The sequence below is a fragment of the Triticum aestivum genome, chromosome 3D, assembly GCF_018294505.1.
Source record: "Triticum aestivum cultivar Chinese Spring chromosome 3D, IWGSC CS RefSeq v2.1, whole genome shotgun sequence".
In the NCBI taxonomy this organism is placed as follows: domain Eukaryota; kingdom Viridiplantae; phylum Streptophyta; class Magnoliopsida; order Poales; family Poaceae; genus Triticum; species Triticum aestivum.
Window position 1 is genome coordinate 207,845,597 of NC_057802.1, and position 27,317 is coordinate 207,872,913.

At 45.0% G+C, this 27,317-nt stretch overlaps 1 protein-coding gene across 8 annotated transcripts; it reads right to left on the minus strand.

The window, feature by feature from the left end:
- Positions 1-607: 607 nt before the first annotated feature.
- On the minus strand, positions 608-4,953 carry LOC123078247 (uncharacterized). 8 transcript variants are annotated; one of them, XR_006437213.1, is made up of 6 exons: positions 4,685-4,953; positions 3,715-4,601; positions 3,450-3,625; positions 2,025-2,101; positions 1,600-1,630; positions 608-1,521 (listed from the first exon to the last, which is right to left on the minus strand). XR_006437213.1 is itself a non-coding variant. In XM_044500672.1 (5 exons), exons 2-5 carry the CDS (start codon positions 4,511-4,513, stop codon positions 1,409-1,411), a joined length of 285 nt encoding a protein of 94 aa, XP_044356607.1. In that variant the 5' UTR covers positions 4,514-4,601; positions 4,685-4,953; the 3' UTR covers positions 608-1,408. The 8 variants fall into 8 exon arrangements, 4 of the variants coding, with proteins under 4 accessions (XP_044356607.1, XP_044356606.1, XP_044356608.1 ...); XR_006437215.1 differs by lacking the exon at positions 3,450-3,625; XR_006437212.1 differs by having other exon boundaries at positions 3,450-4,601.
- Positions 4,954-27,317: the final 22,364 nt, after the last annotated feature.

The window sequence follows — 27,317 nt, forward strand, 5'->3', positions numbered from 1 at the left end:
ACCTTAGGGACATGTCTAACTAGTGTTATTGTTAATCTAATGCCTCCAGTGAAATGATGCAATTAAACTTTGTTACAAATGGTACTCCTGTTGTTTTCCCCGGTATGATAAGTAAGTTTCTTATTTATGCTATTGAGTGTCCTGGTGTCCCCACGGTCCCATGCCCTTAACCAACTCTTTAGCTGTTGTTGATCTACTGTATCTGGTAACAAACAATGCCACCATTAAAGTAATCCTATATTTGACGAATGTCATTGTTGATCGTAATGCTTTCCGGTAACATGAAGCATTGCTGACGTTTTAAAATTTCTACTGTCCTTGCGTGATTGCCATGAACATAATTAAGATGCTTCTTTTCATTTCGTGTATGTTTTATATCTTCTTATTGACCAACAACTGTTTTCTTTCTATCTTTTTGTGCAGATAGGGATATCCATTTCACCTTGTTGCTATTGTGACATTTTGGTGAACTGCACAAAACACTTTTTCTGGAATGAGTGTCTTGTGCAGTTCAACTAAAATTTCACGTGGGCAACATCTCTCAATTTTGGTGGAACTGCACAAAATGGTGATTGGAGTTTCCAAAATCTCCATCAAATTCCGCTGGTAATCTCGTGCAACATTTTATTAGCCTTTGCAAGATGAGCCGTCACTGTCACCACAATGACACTTTATTTTAGTGGAACTGTACAAGAGGATAAGCAAATTATAGTTGCACCTTACATGAGTAGGACAGACAACCTTAATGTTGCTTAATTTTTATGCAACTACTAAAAAAGAACCTGCCATCTCACAAGAGCAAGTACTTCTTGCTAGCTGAATGATGCAATCTTTGCTTCATTTCAAGTAAACTACAGAAAAGGTCGCATGAATTGAATCGTCGAGTGGAGCTGCAGGCTGACTTCAACTAGTGCCACTATTATACTCCCTCCGTCCGGGAAAAGTTGTCCACGGCGTAGTTCGCTGTGATTTTTGCAAAAAAAAAAATCCTTAGGATTTTAAATCTCCTGCTAATTACCCCTTTGCTTCTTCCTCCTCCAGACGCCCGCGGCAGGAACAAGCCCAGTGCGCCGTCGGCAGCCACCGTAGGGCCCAGCGCGTTGCCGTCCACCTGCATCGCCGCTGCTGCCAATCCATGGCGCCCCTGCCCACCTGCACCGCCCGCACAAAGGCGAGCTGTGCTGCCGCCCACACGGAGGCGACTGCTCCTCCGCGGGACCAACTAGACGCCCGCCTCCTCCACGGCCGACGTCACCTCCCTGCTCGCGTCCCTAGCCGGTGCGGCCCGCGCCCTCATCCTCTGCCCGCTTCCTCGCGCCCGCGGCCTCCGGTGCCGGATTTGGACAAGTCGTCGGCCGCCGCTTCATTCTGCGGCCGCCGCGATTCCCTCCAGCCTCTGATGCTGCTGCTATTGGGCGACGCCAACGCCCCCGATCGAGTCCTCGTCGTCTGATGCTTCTGCTCCTCCTCGCTGTCTGATGCTGCTGCTCATCCTTGCCGTCTGACTTCTCTGCCCCGCGTCTGCTGTTGAAAAGGTGAATTTGTAGTAGAAATTGAAGTAGATATGTGCAGTGGAGATTGAATTGAGCAGGGCTGCACCTTCACAATAGTGTGCAACATCCACATTCGCCTGAAAGGGAGAGGGAAGGTTAAAAAGTTCAGGTTCTGTTAACTGAACATGTTCAGATTTAGGTTCTGTTAACTGAAAAAGTTTAGATTCAGAAACATTGTTGGACTGATAGGAAGTTTGTTGAACAGAGCAATCTAAACCTGTAATTTCTACGGTTATGCCTTTGTTACTCCAGTCAAAATTTTCAGTCAAGCACAACTGATCATGTAACTTGAGAAGATTACTCCAGATTTTGGAAATAATCAATTACTCCAGATTCTCTCTATTAATTGTTTCAATTAATCATGTCAATGAATAATTACTCCAGCAGGTAGGACATGGGTATAGGCATGTTACAAAATTGCAGTTGTGTCAATTACTTGAAGCAATATGTAGTTAAACTGAGATATCTCACAGTATTTGTCTGCAACCTATGCCATGTCCTTGTCAGGTAGACTGCTCTTCTGTCCCTCCTTTGGAATGTGAAGTCCACTGGAAATGAGCACAAGTCAGGTTTGTCAAACTAAGATTAGTCGAAAGCAACAGAAGAGCACTAACCAACCAAAGTTCCACTAGAATCAGGCCACTAGATAGAGGAAATAAACTGGTGGGCGCTATACTAAAGGAAGTTGATAAATCCAAACCCTGAATTATTGCCTGTAGTTGCTGAAAACAAAAAAGGATGTAGTGTAAAATCTTGGTGTTCTTGTACTCCTTTGTTTCTGTAAAATGGACTAAAATGTGCAACACGAACAATTTTGGATTAATTGGAGTAGATCAATTTGGGAACTATAGGAACAGTGGTAGATCAAGAATGGAGGAAATTATTGGAGTAGATCAAATTCGGTCATTATAATGTTTGATGCCAGCATCAACAATTAGTTCTGATGCATCAACACTTCTCTATACTGCATGCATGCTTGCTTGACAAAAAAGCAGTAGAAGAGCAGAACATGCATGCTTGACAAAAAAGAGAGCACAAAGTACAAAGAATACACTATGATCAATCCAGAGAATCATCAAAGTTGTTCCAAAACTGAAGATTATTCCTAGCCTGAACATTTCACAACACTATGATCAATCCAGAGATTTCTCACTCCATTACATAATTCTGATTGTTAACTCAATTTACAGTGAAGTTTCAGTAACTACAGTAACTGAATTTACAGTAAGATTTCTCACTCCATTACTCTGCTGTTACATGTATTATTCTGTTGTTAACAATCAGAATTGACACTATATTATTCAACCAAGTTGATCTTCAGAACCTCTCATTTTCTTCTAAAATCCGTCAATTTCTGTCAGGTTTTGATCTGTCAAGTTGATGTTCAGTCAAGTTGATGTCAAACTTGACACATAAATAAAATTTGACATTAATGAAATTTAGACAGTGAATACAGTTTGGACAGTACTCCACTGTCATATTTTCAGTGAGTGAAATTCAGTTTTGACAAATTAGTTAGAGCAAAGTGTTATGTGTATGTATTGTGTCATGTATATGGCTTGTGTCATGTGTATGTATTGTGTCATGTGTTCAACGAGAAAGGATAGGAAAAGACAGGATCGAAGTATTTGAATTTATTTGAATTTATTTGAATCATTTGAATTTATTTGTATTCATTGATGAAAATGCGCAGCACAAACGAATACTGGAATAATGCCTTAAATTGGCAACTAAATTACAGTAACAATAAGTTCAGTTTTCAACTAATTCTGCCATAAATTCAGTTTTCAAGATTCTACACTAAATATTCAGTTTACAAGATTCTACACTAGATATACAGTGTTATCCTAGTTACATTTTGATTTTTGCGGGCAATTCGATGGATGGCTCGCTCACCTATTGGAACACAGGGAACAACTTCTGTATGATCATAAATGATTCGATGGATGGCTCGATCACCTATTTGGAACACAGGGAACAACTTCTATGGATGGCTCGCTCACCAGTTCATATAGCAGGAGAGCTTAAATGATCCCTAGATGCACTACTGTACAGAAAATTCAGTTATGAACCTATCCAAATACAGTGACAGTTAGTAGATGCAAATTTGTAAATATTTGTGTCATTATGCAAACTAAGTGCTAAGTGGAGGGGCATCAACCTTGTCTTCTTTTCTCCATGAGTTTCTGTAGTCTTCACCTTGACAAGTGGAGGGGCATCAAGTTTATTTTTAGTAAACAATGCCCAACTTTATTTTCAGTACATCAAGTTGATTTTCAGTAAATGTAGAGCTATTGCTGCAGGAACAACCATTAGAAGAAGAAATGTAGAGCTATTTTCAGTAAATGATCTATTTTGTTACTAGGAGTAGTCCTTTTCTGAATAATTGTGAGCAAAAATGGGAGCAGAGCAATCAAAATGGGAGCAGAGCAAAAATGGGAGTAGTGCAACCTAAGAAATCTCATCTTTGTTATCAACTTGTGTACTGTAGAACCTAAGAAATCTGATCTTCTGTTCTAACCACTGAACATACTAACATCAATTCATTTTGAAGATTTACACTGAATCTTGTACTGTAGAAATTAATCTTTGTTACACTGATGATTATTGTAAAATTCAGTTAATTATAGTCAGCAGCACTACTTCATATAGCAGCAGTACCTACAACAAAATTCAGAATTTGCAATGGTTCATAACTTAAACGATTCCTGGATGCACTAGTAATCATTTTGTTTAAAACTTACGAACTCCACAACATAAATGATTACAGCAGATTGACAAAACAGAGAGACCATAGTACAAAATAGAAATAAAAAACTCGGTTTTAAATTCTGAAATACTCCATGGAGTAGCAGCTTGATGCAGCAGGAGCATTCAACATTCAGAGATGGAGCACCTCCAGGCTGGAGCAGGGGTGGAGTGCCTTCAGGCTGGAGCGGAGGTGGAGCGGCGTCCTCCATGGCGTCGGGGGCACGGAGCAGAGTAGGGGTGGAGCGGCGTCCTCCATGGCGTCAGCATCCCGGCGCGCGAGCGAGCTGCGTGCTGGATCTGGAAGGGAGAGAGGATGAGGTGAGGAAGAGAGGATGGGGTGAGGAAGAGAGAATGGGGTGAGGAAGAGTGGACGGACTTACGGGAGCCTCGCCGGAGCCGGAGTACACCGTAGAAGCCCATAGAGGAAGAAAAATGGATTTTTAGGGTGAAAGGGGGCTGCGGGAGACAGGCGAGTGGGTGGGAGGGGAGCTTCATGAGGCGGCAGGGAGCGGGGGAGGAGGCAGCTACGGCGGTGGCGGAGGATGCGCGGGAGAGCAGGGTAGTTGCGCGCCGGAGCTAAACAGGGGAGCTCAGGCAGAGCTGAGCGGCTGTGCCAGGAGCGAGGGCAGACGAGTGGAGAAGACGAGGAGCGCGGGTTATGTCGGAAGTTTGGGGAGGGCTTTTTGCAAAAACGCCATGGTGAAAACTTTTCCCGGACGAAGGGAGTAATAATCATGGTCTTTATGATTTGTGTTGTGCAAACAGGAACACTCAACTACAGATGTTGTAATGGTCAAGAGCATTCGCCAAGTTCTTGGGTTGTATGACACGGCTAGCCAAGATGGATTTAATCCCGATATTCACTTTATCGAAAGGCTCTAATGGGTTGGTTCTGAATCTTGCAAGCTGGGAATCAATGAGATGTGTAGGCATCTTTGTTGTACTTATTATTTGAATCTTATTTGTTGGTTCTGAATCTTGCAAGCTAGACTACTGCAGGATGCTGCTAACGCGAAACTACAATCAGAGACCCTTCGAGAAACTGTGTGCGATGCCATAATCGCAAACGGTGCTGCATGAAAACCGTCAGAAATGTATAAAACGTTTGCGATGACGGATGCATCAAACATGGTCAGATTTTAGTTGCGTGTACGATGAAGGGCATACGGTTCAGTTCAATTAACTGTTTGCGATGAGGAGGAACAAAAGAAATGGGCAGCCAGATGAAGGCGTGTGCGATACACAGCATACGGTTCACTCGGATGAACTGTTTGTGATTAGGCAACACACAAAAAAGGTAAGTCAGATCATGGTGTGTGGGATATACGGCATGCGGTTCACTTGGATGAACTGTTTGCGTTGACACAAGAGAACAGAAACGGTTCAACTTAACAAGATGTGTTTGTTGTGCGATGGGATTGCATGCGGTTCACTCGGCCCTTGTCGTCAGTGTGTGACCTTTGTGGCAACCGTTCGCTCCCCAGGCGCCTTTACGTGTACCGTGGCAACCGTCCACCGACTCTTCGCCTTTCCCTCTCGATTTGGAACTGTTGTCGCACGCTAGCTCTTCCTCCCTCCTTCATTTGTCTTCACCCTTCTTTCTGCCATTGTTTGATCGTCTTCTCCATGGAGGGAACAAGCCGGAAACGACCCTGTTATTCTTGCCCCGATCTGAATGATGAAGTGGTGGAGGAACTCATTGACCGGTGCGACGTCATGACCTCGGCTAGCATGGCAGGTTTGTTCAAGACCATTCTCGACTCAACTAATAACATCATTACAAGGAACCCAAGGGTTCAGGAGCGGTTTGATCTCCCCTATCTTCTTCGCCGTGACCCTGCTGACTGGCGCGGGGACGAGGGAAGCCTCGCCTTGTGTAAGTTGATGCCGCTTGATAATGATACGTATGATGTTAAGATGCCATCGCTTGAGGGCAAGGCTTGGGCAGGCGCAAATGGAGATTGGGTTGTTTATATTGGGTACAACTGCGAGTGGGAACTTGTGAATGTGTACACTCGTCACCGGGTTCCACTTCGAAAAATCTCAGACGACTGCCCAGAGGTTGAGTACACCGGTATTCTACGTGAGTTCAAATACGATCATGCTGACTGTCATCTACGGAAGATAGCAATTTGTCGAGTTCCCAACCACTCTTGGGGTCATACGAATGCTTATGTTGTCACTATCTTCGACAAGCTTGTTACCGTCCTTCATGGTTCGACTCGATGGATATTGCTCAAAAATCAGTTTCTATACACGGATGAGTACTGTGATGCAATTCAACACGAGGGTCTTGTGTTTGCTGCCACCACTCGTGGCACTGTTTTTGCATGGAATCCTCATGATTTCGGCGTTTGTCTTCCACCGTAATTATAATTGTTTCATCCACATGCATGCGGGTTAGCTAGTTTCCAACGTCGACGAGTGGTTGAGCTGAAGTTCATTTCATCGCTTTGTTATTTTTTGTGTGAGAAAAACTTTACTAGAATGTTTTGTTGGAAATGATCTATAGTCCAACGTGTATCCTCGTTGTCGTTGTGGGTTGATGACTTGTTGTATGTAATCAATGGTACATTTTCATATGCGTCCATCAACTCACGCCTGCTAGTGGTGTCCATATGAACAGTGCTAGTGATTTTAGTTGCAAAAATTAGATAGTGCTAGTGATTTGTAGCTGCATATTTTGACAAATCACAGTGTTACAAGGTTGACAAATGGCAACGTTACTAGATAAACAAATGTCAATCTTTCGAGTTTGAGAAATGGCAACATACCCAAAATGACAGATATGCAAATCTTACCCAATTGTTTGTACGTGGTTGCACATGGGTCATGCAAAACAACCGTTTGCTTTGAAGGGATGCAGAAATCCCGCTCGGCACATTTTCCCTTGGCTTCCCAGGGAAGCTGTCGGTTTGCATACGGGTGTTCTAACTAAAACTTTTGCGATGAGTGTTTTATATTTAAAAACCGTTGACGTTTTTTTCAAAAGAAAATCATTTGATATGTCTGTACATTAAGAGAGAAAAACGCAGTTCGTTCAAATCATATCTTTCATTCAGTCACACTGCTAATTTATATTCATATGATCAAGAATTCGAGATACAATATTAAACCCCAAAAAAACTATTTCCGGCGGCGGCGGAGGCGGCGTGCCGCGCCGTCGTTGTCGTCCTCCGGGACGCCGTTGTTGAAGTCTTCAAGGCAGCACAAAATGTTCTTCACTTGTAAATCAAACATCTTGTCGTCGCGCGATCGACGGGCGGGGCGCGGGAGGACGGAAACTGGCGCCGCTGAGAGGTAGCGATCGACGGCAGCGTCCCATGCCGCTGAGGGGGGGGGGCATGCATGGGCACAGGCACGGGCACGGGCGCGGCGGGTTGATACGTCTCCGTCGTATCTACTTTTCCAAACACTTTTGCCCTTGTTTTGGACTCTAACTTGCATGATTTGAATGGAACTAACCCGGACTGACACTGTTTTCAGCAGAATTGCCATGGTGTTATTTATGTGCACGAACAAAAGTTCTCGGAATGACCTGAAACTTCACGGAGATTATTTTTGGAAATAATAAAAAATACTGGCGAAAGAATCAAGGCCAAGGGGCCCACACCCTTTCCACGAGGGTGGGGGGCGCGCGTGCCCCCCTGGGCGGGCCCCCGCCTCGTGGGCCCCCTGGAGCTCCACCGACCTCAACTCCAACTCCATATATTCGTGTTCGGGGAGAAAAAAATCAAAGAGAAAGATTCATCGCGTTTTACGATACAGAGCCACCGCCAAGCCCTAAACTCTCTTGGGAGGGCTGATTTGGAGTCCGTTCGGGGCTCCGGAGAGGGGAATCCGTCGCCGTCGTCATCATCAACCGTCCTCCATCACCAATTTCATGATGCTCACCACCGCGCGTGAGTAATTCCATCGTAGGTTTGCTGGACGGTGATGGGTTGGATGAGATTTATCATGTAATCGAGTTAGTTTTGTTAGGGTTTGATCCCTAGTATCCACTATGTTCTGAGATTGATGTTGCTATGACTTTGCTATGCTTAATGCTTGTCACTAGGGCCCGAGTGCCATGATTTCAGATCTGAACCTATTATGTTTTCATGAATATATGTGAGTCCTTGATCCTATCTTGCAAGTCTATAGTCACCTACTATGTGTTATGATCCGGCAACCCCGAAGTGACAATAATCAGGACCACTCCCGGTGATGACCATAGTTTGAGGAGTTCATGTATTCACTATGTGTTAATGCTTTGGTCCGGTACTCTATTAAAAGGAGGGCTTAATATCCCTTAGTTTCTGCTAGGACCCCGCTGCCACGGGAGGGTAGGAGAAAAGATGTCATGCAAGTTCTTTTCCATAAGCACGTATGACTGCATTCGGAATACATGCCTACATTACATTGATGAATTGGAGCTAGTTCTGTGTCACCCTATGTTAGGACTGTTACATGATGAACCGCATCCGACATAATTCTCCATCGCCGATCCAATGCCTATGAGCTTTTCACATATTGTTCTTCGCTTATTTACTTTTCCGTTGCTACTGTTACAATCACTACAAAACCCAAAAATATTACTTTTGCTATCGTTACCGTTACTTCCATACTACTTTGCTACTAAATACTTTGCTGCAGATACTAAGTTATCCAGGTGTGGTTGAATTGACAACTCAACTGCTAATACTTGAGAATATTCTTTGGCTCCCCTTGTGTCCAATCAATAAATTTGGGTTGAATACTCTACCCTCGAAAACTGTTGTGATCCCCTATACTTGTGGGTTATCAAGACTATGTTCTGGCGCCGTTGCCGGGGAGCATAGCTCTATTCTTTGAGTCACTTGGGATTTATATCTGCTGGTCACTATGAAGAACTTGAAAGACGCGAAAACAAAAATTTATCCCTCAACTACGAGGGGAGGTAAGGAACTGCCATCTAGCTCTGCACTTGATTCACCTTCTGTTTTGAGTAAGCTTGCGATACCTAAACCTACTTCTGCTATTAATTCTGATATGTCGCATGTTATTGATGATGCCACTTCTGCTATGCATGATACTTATGATGAAACTACTCCTATGCTTGATACTACTGTGCCACTTGGTGAATTTCTTGATGAACAAGTTGCTAGGGCTAGAGAGAATGAAATTATTGAAACTGATAATATTGACGAAAGTGATGATGAAGACTCTCCCCTAGATATGGATTGCCTGTTGTGCCTGAGGGCTATGTTATGGATGAAGAAACTGCTAGAGACTTTCTTTCTTGCAATGATAGAAGTGATCTTAAGAAATTATTAGCTAAGCTGAAACAAAAAAACTCTGAATGCTAGAATGAAATATGATCCTACTTATGCTACTTCACCTATCTTTGTTACTGATAAGGATTATGAATTCTCTATTGATCCTGATATAATTACTTTGGTTGAATCTGATCCTTTCTTTGGCTATGAATCTGAAACTGTTGTGGCACATCTTACTAAATTGAATGATATAGCCACCCTGTTCACTAATGATGAGAAAACTCGCTACTATTATATCCTTAAAATATTTCCGTTCTCATTAAAGGGTGATGCTAAGACATGGTTTAATTCTCTTGATCCTGGTTGTGTGCGTAGTCCCCAGGATATGATTTATTACTTCTCTGCTAAATATTTCCCTGCTCATAAGAAACAAGCTGCTTTAAGGGATATATATAATTTTGTGCAAACTGAAGAAGAGAGTCTCCCACAAGCTTGGGGGAGGCTTATCCAATTACTTAATGCTTTGCCTGATCATCCTCTCAAGAAAAATGAAATACTTGATATCTTTTATAATGGACTAACCGATGCTTCCAGAGACCACCTGGATAGTTGTGCTGGTTCTGTTTTCAGGGAAAGAACACCGGATGAAGCTGAAATTCTATTGAACAATATGTTGACCAATGAAAATAATTGGACACTTCCTGAACCAACTCCTAAGCCAACTCCGAAGAAGAGGGGTCTTTCCGGGAGAAGGTTTATCCTTCGTTGACCGTGAGAGCTTATGATGGGCTAAGTTGGGACACCCCTGCAGGGTATTATCTTTCGAAAGCCGTGCCCGCGGTTATGAGGCAGATGGGAATTTGTTAATGTCCGGTGGTAGATAACTTGTCACTTGACCCAATTAAAACTCATCAACTGCGTGTGTAGCCGTGATGGTCTCTTCTCGGCGGAGTCCGGGAAGTGAACACGGTCTGTGTTATGAATGACGTAAGTAGGTGTTCAGGATCACTTCTTGATCATTGCTAGATGACGCCCGTTCCGTTGCTTCTCTTCTCGCTCTCATTTGCGCAAGTTAGCCACCATATATGCTTTTGCCGCTGCAGCTCCACCTCTTGCACCTCCTTGTCCTATAAGCTTAAATAGTCTTGATCTCGCGGGTGTGAGATTGCTGAGTCCCCGTGACTCACAGATTCTACCAAAACAGTTGCAGGTGCCGACGATGCCAGTGCAGATGACGGCGTCGATCTCAAGTGGGAGTTCGACGAGGAACGTGGTCGTTACTATGTGTCTTTTCCTGATGATCAGTAATGGAGCCCAGTTGGGACGATCGGGGATCTAGCATTTGGGGTTGTCTTATTTTCATCTGGATTTTGACCGTAGTCGGTCTATATGATTGTATTTTGGATGATGTATGAATGATATTTATGTATTGTGTGAAGTGGCGATTGTAAGCCAACTCTTTATCCCATTCTTGTTCATTACATGGGATTGTGTGAAGATGACCCTTCTTGCGACAAAACCACTATGCGGTTATGCCTCTAAGTCGTGCCTCGACACGTGGGAGATATAGCCGCATCGTGGGCGTTACAAGTTGGTAATCAGAGCCATCCCCGACTTAGGAGCCCCCTGCTTGATCGAATCGCTGGCGTTGTTGAGTCTAGAATAAAAATGTTTTGTGTCTTAGGATTATATATATCGGAGAGTAGGATTCTTTTTACTCCTCAGTCCCTTCGTCGCTCTGGTGAGGTCTCCTGACGTAGAAGTTTTGACTACTCTCTCCTCAAATTTCACTAATTTTTTTTTAGGATCACGCGGGTATCTTGGAATCGTTCCGATCGATTTGTGACGAGAACATTGTTCTTGGTGCCTCCTGTCATTTAGGGGTTGTGGCAGTGTCCCGGGGAGTTGAGCTCCGAGGTGTTGTCGTCACAATTTTATCGTTGCAATTCTGGAATACCTGAGTTTCGCCGACATCGAAATCTCTTTTATGCAGTTGTTGGCGAGATCACCTCGACGCCACCCAGTACTGGGGCGGGAGTTCGGGAGTATTGCCATAACTTGTATAACGGATGTTTTTCGAAGGTTGAGGTAAACGATTTCCGAAGATTTCTTGGTTATGTGTTGACGGATGGATACAGCTGGATCTAGGGATTGTTAGTTTGGGTGATATATATTTGTGTCCCTTGTATCCCCTACACCAGATTGCATAACCAGAAAGTTTCGGGAGTTTATAAGTGGGAATTCTAGTAGCCTTAGGATATATTTCCGACAGACGCATGATATGAGATTGGGGTTCGACGTCTAGTGGTCCGCCTGTATACGGTTGATTTTACAGTGGTCTCGTTGTGTCTTAAAGAGTCCATGGCTTTGCCGACTCGGGGACGCTTCGTATGTCATGTGCACAGCCCTGTACATGATGGTGCTGTACGATTGAGCCCGTGTGGGCCCCACCACGAAAATTTCGGACGAAATATCTATCATATGTTTGTTCTGGCTTATTCTGCAAGCCAATACTTTGTTTTATTTTGTATTGTGGTATTCGAGTTGCTTCGAATTCATATGTTCATTCCATATCTTTTTCAAACCGCTTCTCAACTTATGGAAGTGTGATGATTTACTACGGAATTCATTCGTTCATCTTCGTTCGAATGTCTATTGTGAAGACTATATGTTGCAATTTCTATCCGTTGATTCTACTTATCTATTTGTCTATCAAGATGCTAACGGATGTCACCCTCTTCAGGATGGCTCCGCCAACGCGTCAGAATCCGGATTGCAATGAAGGGAGTCAAGCGAACCCTCCGCCACCACCTCCACCTCCGGAGGCATGGCAAGCAATCATGGCAGCCACCAACGCCAATGCTCAGATGATTCTGCAACTCTTGCAAGAACGTACTCAAGGGCAAGGCAATCAAGGCAATCAAGGTCAAGGCAACAATCAGTTTCACTTTGCCACTCTCAACCAGTTTCTCGCAAATCAGCCCAAGTCTTTCAGCTACTGTGCCGAGGCCACGGATGCCGATGATTGGCTCGTGGACATCAACAAGCATTTTGAATGTAGCAATGTCAGGCCTGAGGACTTTGTCAAGTTCGCTTCTTTCCAGCTCAAGGACCAAGCTGCTGATTGGTATCAACAATACAAAGATTCCAGAGGAGGTCGTGTGATTACTTGGACTGACTTCTGTCGGGACTTCAAAGCGCACCACATTCCACAAAGTGTTGTCGAGAGCAAGCGTGAGGAGTTCCGCAATCTCAAGCAAGGAAACATGTCTGTGTATCAATACAACATTCAGTTTCAGAAACTTGCTCGCTTCGCTAAACAAGACGTTCCTGATGAGAAGAGCATGATCTATCACTTCAGAGGTGGCCTTAAAGAGGATCTGCAGTTAGCTCTCGTTCTTGTTGAGCCTACTCACTTTGATCAATTCTACAATATGGCACTGAAGCAAGAGGCTGCTCAGCTCAAGTGTGATGCTTCTAAGAAGAGAGTCAGAGACGCAGTTCAGCCTTCTTCTTCCTCACTTGTGACAGCTAAGCAACAGAAGTTCTGGTTGCCTCCTCCTCCTCCTCCGTTTCGTCAGCCTTACCAGCAGAAGAACAAAGGTGGCCATAGTTCTTCCAACTCTTCCAACTCTGGCTATCAGAACAAGTCTCAGAATCAAACTCCAAAGCCCAATGCTCCTTATCACCGTCCACTCTCAGAGGTGACTTGCAACAAATGTCAGCAGAAAGGTCACTATGCTAACAAGTGCTTCAACCAGAGGCGTCTTCCTCCTCCTCCTCCTCCTGTCAGATCTTCCAGCAATGCAGTGGTCAAGCATAATCCAAAGTTTGCAAAGGTGAACATGATGAATGCAGCTCAAGCGGAGGAATCTACTGATGTGATAATGGGTAATCTCTCAGTTAATGATATTCCTGCAAAAGTTCTTTTTGATACTGGTGCATCGCATTATTTCTTGTCATACCCATTTGCATCGAAGCACAATGTTGACACATAGATTTTATCCAAAGTTATGCAAGTTGTTTCTCCGGGAAAGCTTTTGTCTTCTAGTTTGGTTGCTCCCGATGTTTCCATCAAGATGGGCGACTATAGATTCCAGTCTTCTCCAATTGTTCTTGGTCACTCGGATATTGATTTTATTCTCGGGATGGACTGGCTTTCTAAGCACAAGGCTCAACTTGATTGTGCTGCCAGGGAAATTCAATTGACACACTCGTCTGAGGATGTGATTATTTTTGCCGCTCGTGATAAAACCATTCGGTTTTTCTCTCTCAATGAGAAGGGCGAATTGGATGCCATCTCTCAAATTCCAGTCGTTTGCGAGTATCAAGATGTCTTTCCAGAAGAGCTTCCGGGTATGCCTCCGCACCGGCCAGTTGAGTTCGTTATCAAACTAGAGCCTGGTACTGTACCTGTTTGCAAGCGTCCATACAAGCTTGGACCTAACGAGCTGAAGGAATTGAAGAAGCAGCTCGATGATCAAGAGCGTCTGGGTTTGATCAGACCGAGTTCTTCTCCATGGGGTTGTGGTGTTCTTTTTGTCAAGAAGAAGGATGGCACGGACCAACTTTGTGTCGACTACCGTCCATTGAACAAGAAGACAATCAAGAACAAGTATCCACTTCCCAACATCAATGAGCTATTTGAGCAACTCAAAGGCGCTAAAGTATTCTCGAAGCTTGACCTTCGTATGGGTTATCATCAGATTCGCATTCGTGAAGAAGATATTCCCAAGACAACATTCAGAACAAGCTTTGGTTCTTATGAATATACTGTCGTGTCTTTCGGCCTTGTCAATGCTCCTCCGGTGTTCTCTTGGATGATGAATTTCATCTTCAACCCCTATACCAATGAATTCGTTCTGGTGTATCTCGATGATATCTTGGTCTTCTCCAAGAATAAGCAGGATCATGCCAAACATTTGGGATTGGTGCTCGACAAGCTCAGAGAGTATCAATTCTATGCGAAGTTCTCCAAATGTGAGTTTTGGCTCGATGAAGTTCTTTTCCTTGGTCACGTCATCTCTGCCAAAGGCATCGCTGTTAACCCCGAGAAGGTGTCCGCAGTTCTGGATTGGGAACCTCCTCAAAATGTCAAGCAACTCCGCAGTTTTTTGGGTCTTGCAAGCTATTGCCGGAGATTCGTTGAGAATTTCTCCAAGATTGCAAAGCCTCTTTCCAACCTCCTACAGAAGCATGTGAAGTATGTCTGGTCTCCTGAGTGTGACGTTGCTTTCAACACTCTCAAACAGAAACTAGTCACAGCTCCTGTCTTGACTCCTCCTGATGAATCCAAGCCGTATGAAGTTTTCTGTGATGCTTCTCTCCAAGGTCTCGGTGCTGTGTTAATGCAAGAGAAGAAAGTTGTGGCTTATACCTCTCGGCAGTTGAAGCCCAACGAGAAGAACTACCCCACTCACGATCTTGAGTTGGTGGCAGTTGTCCATGCATTGATTACGTGGAGACATCTCTTGTTGGGAAGACAAGTGGACATTTTCACTGATCACAAGAGTCTCAAGTATATCTTCACTCAGCCCAACCTCAACCTCAGGCAGACTCGATGGGTCGAAATGATTCAAGAGTACAATCCGAGTATTGAATATACTCCAGGCAAAGCAAATGTTATTGCAGATGCTTTAAGCAGGAAAGCCTATTGCAACAGCTTAATCCTCAAGCCTTTCCAACCGGATCTTTGTGAAGCTTTCCGCAAGCTGAATCTCCAAGTTGTTCCTCAAGGCGTTCTTGCCAACCTCATAGTATCTCCTACTTTGGAAGATCAAATTCGTGAGGCACAACTCCTTGATGCCATGGTGAAGAAGGTGAAACGTGGTATCGACAAGGGTCTTTCCAAATACAAGTGCTATCGCATTGATGACAGAGACACTTTGTTCTTCGAGGACCGGATTGTGGTTCCGAAAGGTGATCTAAGGAAAGTCATAATGAATGAAGCGCACAATTCTCTCCTTTCCATTCATCTTGGAAGTACGAAGATGTATCATGACCTCAAGCAGTCGTATTGGTGGACTCGAATGAAGCGAGAAATTGCTCAATTCGTGAATGAATGTGATGTCTGCCGAAGAGTGAAAGCAGAACACCAACGACCAGCTGGTCTCCTCCAACCTCTTGCTATTCCGGAGTGGAAGTTTGATCATATCGAAATGGACTTCGTGACTGGATTTCCAAAGTCCAAGCGCGGAAATGACGCTATCTTCGTTGTCATCGACAAGCTCTCTAAAGTGGCTCATTTCCTTCCTATCAAAGAATCCATCACAGCAGCTCAGCTGGCAGAGCTCTACACCTCCAGAATTGTCTCCTTGCACGGCATTCCACAATTTATTTCTTCTGATCGTGGAAGCATCTTCACCTCTAAGTTCTGGGACTCCTTCCAGAAGGCCATGGGCACAAACATTCGCTTCAGCACAGCTTTCCATCCTCAAACTAGTGGCCAAGTCGAGCGAGTCAATCAAATTCTTGAAGATATGCTCAGGGCTTGTGTCATTTCCTTTGGCATGAAATGGGAAGATTGTCTTCCTTATGCTGAATTCTCCTACAACAACAGCTTCCAAGCGAGTTCGGGCAAGCCCCATTCGAGATTCTCTATGGCAGAAAGTGTCGTACCCCTCTTAATTGGTCAGAGACTGGTGAACGCCAACTTCTTGGTAATGACTTAATCACTGAAGCTGAAGAAATGTGTAAAGTCATCCGTGATAATCTCAAAGCCGCGCAATCGCGCCAGAAGAGCTACTATGATAGTAAGCATCGTGATTTGGCTTTCGAGACCGAAGACCATGTCTACCTCCGCGTCTCTCCAAATGCAATAAAAAATACCCCGAAAATAAAAGTTCTCCAAATGCCTTGAAATTGAAATATGATTTTTTCTCGAATATTTGAGAATATCTGGCAGTGAGAACACGGCGGGGGAGCAAGCACCTGGCCACGAGGGTCCAGGGCGCGCCCACCCCCCTGGGCGCGCCCCCTGCCTCGTGGGCCCATGGTGGCTCCCCTCCACTTATCCCTACACCCACACACTCCTTCTTCCTCCCAAAAAAATCACCAACCAGCTCAAGCACGAGTTCTAGCTCATTTCGCTGCGATTTTCGATCTCCTTTGTAACATCCCAAATTTTCAATTTGGAATGTTATACAATAGATCATCATTGCATATATTATTATTATTTGCATCTTGGCTAGATCCTAGAAATTCTACGCAACTCAAGGACCCACGGAGAGAGTTGGGGATTTCGTTATTTTCATATTTGGGTTTTCTCAAATTTTGAAATAGGATCATTTGTTTTAATTATTTTTCTCTCCGAAAAATGTTTCATATTTAAAACATATGAGAGGGGATAATATGACTTCTCCAAAAATAATGAAATATTGGAGGAAAAATATTAAAAACAAATATTTGATTTTATTTGGATTTTATTTAAATTAGGAAAAATACGCGTTTTTCAAAATTGCATTTTAGGCCCAAATAAATGTTCATCTTGTCCGGCTTATTTTTAGAGGACGGGAAAAATTTATTTCGGGATTTTTGGAGTCCGTTTAGTATTTCTTTTATTTGTTTTTCCGCGCGGAGTTTATTTTAAAAAAAGGTTACCGCCTTACCGGGCCGTGTCCGACCGGGACACTGCGCCCGGGCGGCCTTTAAAGGCCGACGGCCCACCCCGGGCCGAAATCCTAGCCGCCAGCCGCCGCCCCGCCCCGAGACCCGCACCGCCACCGCCGGATCCCGCCGCCGCCGGATTCCGACCGCCGCCACCGACGCCGCGCCTCGCCGCCGCCGCCCCGACCCGCCGCCCCGGAGCCGCCGCCGACCCGACCCGCCGCCCCACCGCCCGACCGCCGCCGCCGGCGGTTTTCTTTAGAGAACCGCCCATTTTTTTATAAAAACCGCGGTTTGTTTTTTTAGATCGGTTTAGTTTTTTTTGGTTTACTTATTTTGCGGACATTCGTCCGTACGTTCGTTTTAACGAACGGTTTTCGTCGTTTAACCGCAGACAGCGAACATTCGTTTGTTAGCCTGTTCGTCAGTTTTTCTTTTTGTCGAATTTTTCGCGATTATTTTCGATCGCGATTTCCGATCTCTTTTTCGTTTTAGTATAACTTTTCGCTCGTTTATCGGAATCAGGCGATTCAAGCGCCTGGAGTTTCATCTCGAAACCCTCTTTCTGTTTAACCAACTTAAAAGTTTTTGCTACTGTAAAATTTGACTTAGGTCCAGATTAGTAAACGAAGCTTGTTTCTTTCGCCGTTTGAGTTTCGTTGCTTCGTTCGATTTGATTCTTTTTGCAAACCGGAGTTCTTAAGTTGAACTTTCTGGTTAGATCTCTTATTTTGAGTTTTACCCGTGCACCCTTGCTTGATTGCTTATGTATGTATTGTTTGTTTGAGATGGAGTACCCGGAGTGCGAAGCGTGCTACTACGAGTCTCTAGGTTTCATGGATCATCAGCAAGGCAAGTAACACTTTGATCATACCTCTTTACCACCCAGTTTTATTGCATTAAATCAACCCTCAAACTATTGTAAGGTTAGGAACTGTTTAATATGTGGGTTTTGGGAAGTAGATGAGGTAGTACCTATTACCTGTTTTATTATCAAACCCTTGGGAGTTACTTCTAAGTTTGCTTATATTGCTATGCTATGCTCGTAGATGTGGATTGGGTTTGAGTGATTTTCCATGACAGATGTGAGGATGTTAATTAATGGTTCAACTTAAGATGGTTACTTTAATTCACATCTGGGTGGATTGAGGCACCTGGGGAACCTAGTGTTGCCTGTATTTTTGGATATCCCGGAGTACCCGTGAGATTATCCTATGGACCGCCACCCAGGCTCAAAGGGATCATGAGATTATTCATGCTAGAAACTTCCGTGTGCAGCCACAAGCTATTATGGGCTCTAGCATAGTTGAGTAGGTTACATGACCTCTTGAAGAGGTGGGCTAGCAGATGTAGGGGAAAGTAGGTGTAACTGTCCACCCGGAGTAAAGAGTTATTGTTTCTGAAAGACTGTGTCTCGGTCATCCGTTTCTCAAACACCATGTAGTGCGAGAAATCAAATGGAGGAGATCGAGTCTTGTGGGGAAAAGTGCACAAACCTCTGCAGAGTGTACAATCTAATCATGGTTAGCCGTGTCCCCGGTTATGGACATCTTGAGTATCTAGTTCTTGGATTATCATGTGAATCTCATCATCATGTTACTTAATTTAATTTGATTGGGTTAATCACGTTCTTAATTGGGATTGAGTTGGAGGTACCTTCTCAATGTTTACCAACCACCATGGTAGTTAAATAAAATGTATTCCTTTGTTGTAGGGAAAATTGGCTTTTCGCAAAACTGTAACCATAGAGCTTTCCACCAGCCATATGTGCATGTAGTGATAGCATTATTCTGTTCATTACTCTCTATGTGTTACTTTGCCAGCATATTCCATGTGCTGACCCGTTTTCGGGCTGCAACGTTCATGTTGCAGACTTTTCAGACGACGAGTAAGGTGCCATAGGTCGTGGTCTTATACTCAGTGATGCCGTTGGAGTTGATGGACTCACTTTATCTTCCAAGCCTTCCGCTGTTATCATATTTAGATGGCCTTAAGCCATATTTATTGTAATAAGTTATCTCTAGAGACTATTCGATGTAATAAGTGTGTGATTGCTACTCTGTTATAAATCCTTCAAGTACTGTGCGTGTCAGCATTACGGATCCAGGGATGACACTGATGCACAGAGACTAGACTGTTTGAGGTCTGGTCGCTACAAAGATGGTATCAGAGCACACGCTGACTGTAGGACACGACCACTAAGCTAAAGCCCTAGATCACTACTCTCTTCTCATTTCTGACTCCTCTCCTTTCTTCCACTCTTTTAGGATGGCGGATGCAAGGAACAAGTTCGTGCAACCGGATGAGGATACACCTTTTGGACGACACTTGAAGGAAGTTACTAGGTACCTGAACATCGGAATACCAAGCTTCACCGGGACCTACAACGCCACACTACCTGAAGAGGAGCGTTGGATGATTCAAGTTCAAGTTCCAGGAATGACGTTCATGCCAGTCACTGAGCCCATAGAGTTTTCCTTTGATGCACCAACCTGGAGTCTAGGAAACAGCATGGCAGCCCACATCACCATGGGACGCATTGGAGAAGTGTACCACAATGATCTCAAGGATACTATCTATCAGATTTGTGGGCGCCGAGACGAGCAATGGGAGATGATCAGCACCAGGAAGGATAGATCTATTGCAGCTTTCATTCAGGAGTTAAACCAGCACATTCGTCGCCAGGAGAACCAGATGTGCGCAGGCATGATAGATATGAAGAAAGCAATGACAAGGATCATGGAACTGGAGGAAGAACTCAAGGCTACACACGAGGATTATATGGAGGAAATCGTCGCACTAGTGGAGAAGAATGGCGACCTGACAAAGAAGCTAGGAGTTTTCATGGGAGACCCTGTGCCAAGAGGAGAAGATGACGATTCTACTTGCCCAGAGAACTACATCATCATCGACGACACCGACTCGGACCCCAGTGATGATGATTTGCAGGATGAAGCCGGAGTAGATATCATGGAGTCTTCGGCCGATCAATTTTTCTAGTAGACCACCAAATTAGTAGTAGTATTTTCCCCATGTATATAGTATAGTCTAAGCACTTTGTAACGATAGTTAGATCGATTGTATGCCTTGTTTGAATTGATTGGAGTGATATGATTGTGTTTGTCTCATGTGCATATGGGTAGTGTTTTCCCTCTAGATCTCATTCTATCCTATTTTCTCATCTTTTCTAAACCCATCAGATGCCTCCGAGATGCGACACCGGATTTGTTTTCCCACCGGAGATCACTCAGTTGATTAAGCAGCAGAATGCCCTGATGCAAGTGCTAGTTCAGAACCAAGGCAACAACAACAACAAGAAAACAACCCACCACCACCCCCACCAGTTGACCACTTAGCCCGTTTTCTTAGGCTGAATCCGCCGGTGTTCTCCAGTAGCACCGAGCCGATTGTTGCAGATGATTGGCTCCGCAATATTGGAAGGGAATTGACCACTGCGGGATGCACAGATGCGGAGAGAGTGCGTTTTGCCGCACATCAGCTTGATGGACCCGCAGCATCATGGTGGGAGAATTACACAGCCACTCACCCCATTGACACTGTCACATGGGACCAGTTTCAGCAAGCTTTCTGTACTGCCCATGTTTCAGCAGGAGCTATGGCCATGAAGAAACGTGAGTTTCGCAACTTACGCCAAGGAGGACGTACCATTGGCCAATACGTGGAGGATTTCAGTAAGTTAGCACGTTATGCCCCAGATGACGTTGCTATGGATGCAGCTAAGCAGGAGAAGTTTCTGGAAGGACTGAATGATGAGCTGAGCATGCAGTTGATGGTGTCAACTTTTAACAACTACCAGGAGTTGGTAGACAGAGATCTCATGATTGAAGGGAAGCAACAGTAGATTGAGAGCCGTAAGAGGAAGTATGGACAAGGAAAGTAAAGTACATGAGCTCATCAGAAGCCTCGTTTTACCCCGAACTCAGGAGGACACCTTCAGCATAACCACGGAGGTCACAATCACAATGGAGGGAGCTCGCACAATCATAGTGGCCCCAAGAATGGCAATGGGAACGGAGGAAGCAACGGACAGAACCGTACCAACCCATCAACCCCAGCCAAGAAGGATCTGAGCCACGTCACTTGCTACAAATGCCAGAAGACTGGACATTATGCCAATGAATGTCCTGAAGCTAAGAATGGGAATGGCAACGGAAGCTCGGGGAAGAAGCCGAACCCTTTCAACAGAGGACAAATGAACCACGTTAATGTGGAGGAGGTTGAAGCACAGCCTGATGCAGTAATAGGTAAGTTTTTGGTTAAGTCATTTATTGCAATCGTTCTTTTTGATACTGGTGCATCACATTCATACATATCAAGAGATTTGTGGATAAGTATAAGTTACCCACCAAAGTTCTTAGAACACCTATGTTAGTAACCTCGCCAGGAGCAGAGTATATGGCAAGCCAAGGATGTTTTCAGATGCCATTGGCCATAGGTAGGCATGTTTTCCCCTCAGACCTAATAGTTTTGGAGTCGCAAGGTTTGGATGTGATTTTGGGAATGGATTGGCTATCGATGTATGGAGGAAACATCGATTGCGCCAGTAAGACGATCTTGCTTACTACCCCAGAAGGAAGAAGGATTAAGTATGTATCCCGGCATGTGCCGAAGAGGACTCAAGTGAATTCCTTATCAGGAGTTGTACATGAGGAAGTGCCAGTGGTGAAGGATTTCCCTGACGTATTTCTAGAGGAGTTGCCAGGCATGCTACCGGATAGAGACATTGAGTTTTTGATTGAACTTTTGCCAGGCACAGGGCTGTAACGCCCCGAGACCGACGCTTCAGAAGCCTTCCAGTTATTTCGTTGTTGTTGTGTGTTTTATTTGCTTGTTGCATTCATCATCACATCATTCGCATTGCATCGGCACTTTGTTGTCGTCATTTTTTCAAAACTTACATCCGTTCGTAGTTGCAGGTTCTCTCATTCGTCGTCGTTGACCGGTTCGAGACCAACCACACGCTGGCACATGATCGTGTTGTCTCTCGGCACATCCCACTGATACCCTTGCGCGCTTCCGAAAGTTGTCCCGAACCTGACCCGAGCAGTCGCGACCGATGGGTCCGGATCGTCCCCAAACAGCCCTAAAATGTCTTTGATTAATTGTTTGGACTCTCTAGCCTATTTATCTGGGACCGTCCGATTAAGATCGGAGGGACCAAATGCCCCTGCCCAAGATCCATTTGTTATATATAGACCCTAACCCTAAATTTTAGGATCAATGTCCCATCCATCCCATTCCTCCCGCTGCCACCTGACCAACTCCCTTCGCCCTCGGGATCCTCCCGATCCAAATCCACCTGAGGGCCTCCACCTTGCTTTCAGCGCCGCCCAACCAAATCGCAGCCCCCTTCTCCTCCACCGCAACCAGCCTCCTCCCGCAGCCTCCCACGGCGCTCCATCCATTCTGGATTGAGGCAGCCACCTCGCCCGAGCCTCCTTCCAGGTTAGCCGAGGACCTCCCCGACCCCGTTGTTCCTCGTCGGTCCAGCAGACAGACCTCACCGCCTTGCCCAAGGTCACGCCAGCCGCTCCCCGTGCTCTCTTTCTTTTCTTTTCTCTCGCTAACCCGTCGACCCCTCTCTTCCTCTTCCTCCCAGGAACCAAGCCATGGTGCCCGAGGCCTCCCCTGCCTCGCCTCGCGTCTCCCCGTTGCTGTCCAACCTCGCCGGCCGGCCATCGAAGCCGCCGCCCCGGCCAACTTGCGCGACCTCCTGCCTCGTCCTCGTCCGCGAGGGAGACGAGCAACCGAAGCCGCGCGCCCAGTTCCCCTGCATCGCGTGAGTCGTCTAGGTCCCCTGCATCGAGCTGTCGCTCACCTTCAAGCCGCCGCCGCGTCAAGTCCCCTGATCCTGGCCTCCACCGCCCGGATGTGTGCCCCTGCCGTCGGCCTTTGCGTCTGCTTCCTCCGCATCACACCAGTGCCGCCCTCGTCGTTGCGGCGTTATTCTGCTTCCGGCGTCGCCCATGCACCGAGTTCTGCTGTGGCCTCTGTTCTTCTGCAACGAGCAGCAGTAGGTCGTCCGTGCGTTGACCGCGTCCCCTCCACCTCATCGTTCGATCCAACTAGGAGCAGCCCAGCAACCGCGGCCTGCCCGCTCTCCTGCGGGCCGCCTCACCACCGACCGCCTCAAGGCCCGATGTGAGCAGCTCCTCCAGCCCCTCTGCTCTGTTGTGGCCCAGCCAGTTTCGGCCTGTGTAGTTTTTTTCCCTTGCTGCGAATTTATCCTTTTGTCCAGGGTTTACAGAATTGCAGAAAAACCCTCTTTGTTCATGCATTTAATAACTCCAGAACCGTGCATCATATGTAAATAACTTATATATGTAAAATGCTTAGAATTTCATCTAGATTCATAATATGCTGCCTTCATCCATGCTAAAAATGTTTAACTTGCTGTTTGCATTAATTTGCTAAAATGCCATGTGAAAATGTTTTATTTCATAACTAATTAACCATAGCTCCGAATTTAATAAACTTTATATGTAAATGGGGTGGAAAAATGCATAGATTAACATGGTGGCATTACTTTGCATGTTTAACAACTCTAAAATATGGTTTAGGGCAGAACAGTACCAAATTCATAATATGGACATGAGGATTTTCCGGAATTGTTGTTTGTTGTTCCGGCCTCATTTAAACTTGCCTAAATAGTTAGTTTACTTATGTTTCACTCCTTGCCATGTTTAATGACATTTAATATTGTTGGGTACATAAACGAGAGTGAACTAAATGTTTGAAATGTGGTGTTTCGTCAATATGCAACTCGTTGCATATTGTGCTCCACTTAACTTGTAGTATTGTTTGTTCACTTTGCCATGCCATGCCTCTTTAAACCGGACATGCATCATACTTGGTTGCGCATCATGCCATGTTTATGTGATGGTTTTTTACTATGTTGCTTGCTTCTTTCCGGGTTGCTTCTCTCGTTAGCTTCGGTTTCGTTCCGGAGTTGTGAGGATTCGTTCGACTATGTCCGTTTGTCTTCTTCATGGACTCGTTCTTCTTCCTTGCGGGATCTCAGGCAAGATGACCATACCCTCAAAATCACTTCTATCTTTGCTTGCTAGTTGTTCGCTCTATTGCTATGCCATGCTACCTACCACATGCTATATCATGCCTCCCATATTGCCATGTTAAGCCCTAACCCACCTTTCCCAGCAAACCGTTGTTTGGCTATGTTACCGCTTTTGCTCAGCCCCTCTTATAGAGTTGATAGTTGCAGGTGAAGATCAAGTTTGTTCCATGTTGGAACATGGATATGTTGGGATATCACACTATCTCTTATTTAATTAATGCATCTATATACTTGGTAAAGGGTGGAAGGCTCGGCCTTATGCCTGGTGTTTTGTTCCACTCTTGCCGTCCTAGTTTCCGTCATACCGGTGTTATGTTCCTTGATTTTGCATTCCTTACGTGGTTGGGGTTATGGGACCCCCTTGATAGTTCGCTTTGAATAAAACTCCTCCAGCAAGGCCCAACCTTGGTTTTACCATTTGACTACCTACCACCTATACCTCTCCCTTGGGTTTTCGCGAGCCCGAGGGTCATCTTTATTTTAGCCCCCGGGCCAGTGCTCCTCTGAGTGTTGGTCCGAACCGAGCCGCCTGCGGGGCCACCTCGGGGAAACTCGAAGTCTGGTTTTACTCGTAGCCTGTCTCATCCGGTGTGCCCTGAGAACGAGATATGTGCAGCTCCTATCGGGATTTGTCTACACAGTCGGGCGGTCTTGCTGGTCTTGCTTTACCATCGTCGAAATGTCTTGTAACCGGGATTCCGAGTCTGATCGGGTCTTCCTGGGAGAAGGAATATCCTTCGTTGATCGTGAGAGCTTGTGATGGGCTAAGTTGGGACACCCCTACAGGGTATTATCATTCGAAAGCCGTGCCCGCGGTTATGTGGCATATGGGAATTTGTTAATGTCCGGTTGTAGAGAACTTGACACTTGACTTAATTAAAATGCATCAACCGCGTGTGTAGCCGTGATGGTCTCTTTTCGGCGGAGTCCGGGAAGTGAACACGGTTTGGGTTATGTATGGACGTAAGTAGTGTCAAGATCACTTTTTGATCACTTCTAGCATCTCGACCGTTGCATCGCTTCTCTTCTCGCTCTTATTTGCGTATGATAGCCACCATATTTGCTTAGTGCTTGCTGCAGCTCCACCTCATTACCCTTTTCCTACCCATAAGCTTAAATAGTCTTGATCTCACGGGTGTGAGATTGCTGAGTCCTCGTGACTCACAGATTCTACCAAAACAGTTGCAGGTGCCGAGGATACCAGTGCAGTGATGCTACTGAACTCAAGTGGGAGTTTGACGAGGACTTGGTCGTTACTATGTTTCTTTTCCTGATGATCAGTATTGGAGCCCAGTTGGGACGATCGGGGATCTAGCATTTGGGGTTGTCTTCTTTTATTTTGGTTCCGTAGTCGGACCTTGTGTGTACTCCGAATGATGTATGTTTAATTTATGTATTGTGTGAAGTGGCGATTGTAAGCCAACTCTTTATCCCATTCTTGTTCATTACATGGAATTGTGTGAAGATGACCCTTCTTGCGACAAAACCACCATGCGGTTATGCCTCCAAGTCGTGCCTCGACACGTGGAAGATATAGCCGCATCGTGGGCGTTACAAGGGCCGATATCTAAGAGACCGTACAGGATGCCCGCTAAGGATTTGGAAGAAATTAAGAAGCAAATTAAGGAGTTACTGGATAAAGGATATATTCGCCCAAGTTCGTCACCTTGGGGATCACTAGTACTTCTAGTGGAGAAGAAAGATGGATCGTTGAGGATGGTTATTGATTATCGTGGATTGAATGAAGTAACAATCAAGAACAAGTACCCACTGCAGATGATCAATGATCTGTTTGACCGACTACAAGGAGCTAAAGTATTTTCCAAGATTGATTTGCGATCAGGATACCACCAGTTGAAGATTCGAGAGCAGGATATACCCAAGACAGCTTTTACCACAAGGTATGGGCTATATGAGTACACCGTTATGTCATTTGGCCTGACTAACGCACCTACCTATTTCATGAACATGATGAACAAAGTGTTTATGGAGTTTTTGGATAAGTTCGTCGTAGTGTTCATTGATGATATTCTGGTCTATTCGAAGAATGAAGAAGAGCATAAGGAGCATTTGCGTTTGGTACTTGGAAAGCTCAGAGAACATCAGTTATATGCCAAGTTCAGCAAGTGCGAGTTTTGGTTAAAGGAAGTTGGATTCCTTGGACATGTTATATCCGGAGAAGGAATAGTAGTAGATCACACCAAGGTTAACACTGTGACAAATTGGGAATCACCCACTCAGTTGGAGAGATCCAGAGTTTTCTTGGACTCGCAGGATACTACCGGAGATTCATTGAGAATTTCTCGAAGATTGCAAAACCTATGACCGAGTTGTTGAAGAAGGACACCAAGTTCAATTGGACGGAGGAATGTGAGGCTAGTTTCCAGGAGTTGAAGAAACGTTTAGTTACAGCGCCAGTGTTGATTCTGCCAGATCAACGCAAGGATTATGAAGTATATTGCGACGCTTCTCGTCGAGGACTTGGAGAAGTGCTAATGCAGGAGGGAAGAGTTGTTTCGTATGCCTCACGACAGCTTAAACCCCATGAGTTGAATTATGCTACACACGATTTGGAGTTAGCAGCCGTAGTGCATGCGTTGAAGACATGGAGGCATTTTCTCATCGGAAACCATTGTCAGGTGTACACGGATCACAAGAGTTTGAAGTACATTTTCACGTAGAAGGAGTTGAATCTCAGGCAAAGGAGATGGTTGGAGCTCATTAAGGATTATGATATGAGATTGCATTATCACCCAGGGAAGGCTAACGTAGTAGCTAATGCATTGAGCCGCAAGAGCCATGTCAACACACTCATGACCGGAGAGTTACCCAAGGAGTTAGCCGAAGATCTTCGTGAACTATGTTTGGAAATAGTTCCAAGAGGCTTTGTAACAGCATTGGAGATTCAGTCTACTTTGATGGATAAGATCAGAGAAGCTCAGAAGACAGACAAGGAGATTGCTGAGATAAAGGAAAGGATGAGTAAAGGAAAAGCCAAGGGATTTCATGAGGATGAGCATGATACCTTATGGTTTGAGGACCGCGTATATGTGCCCAATGATCAGGAGATCAGGA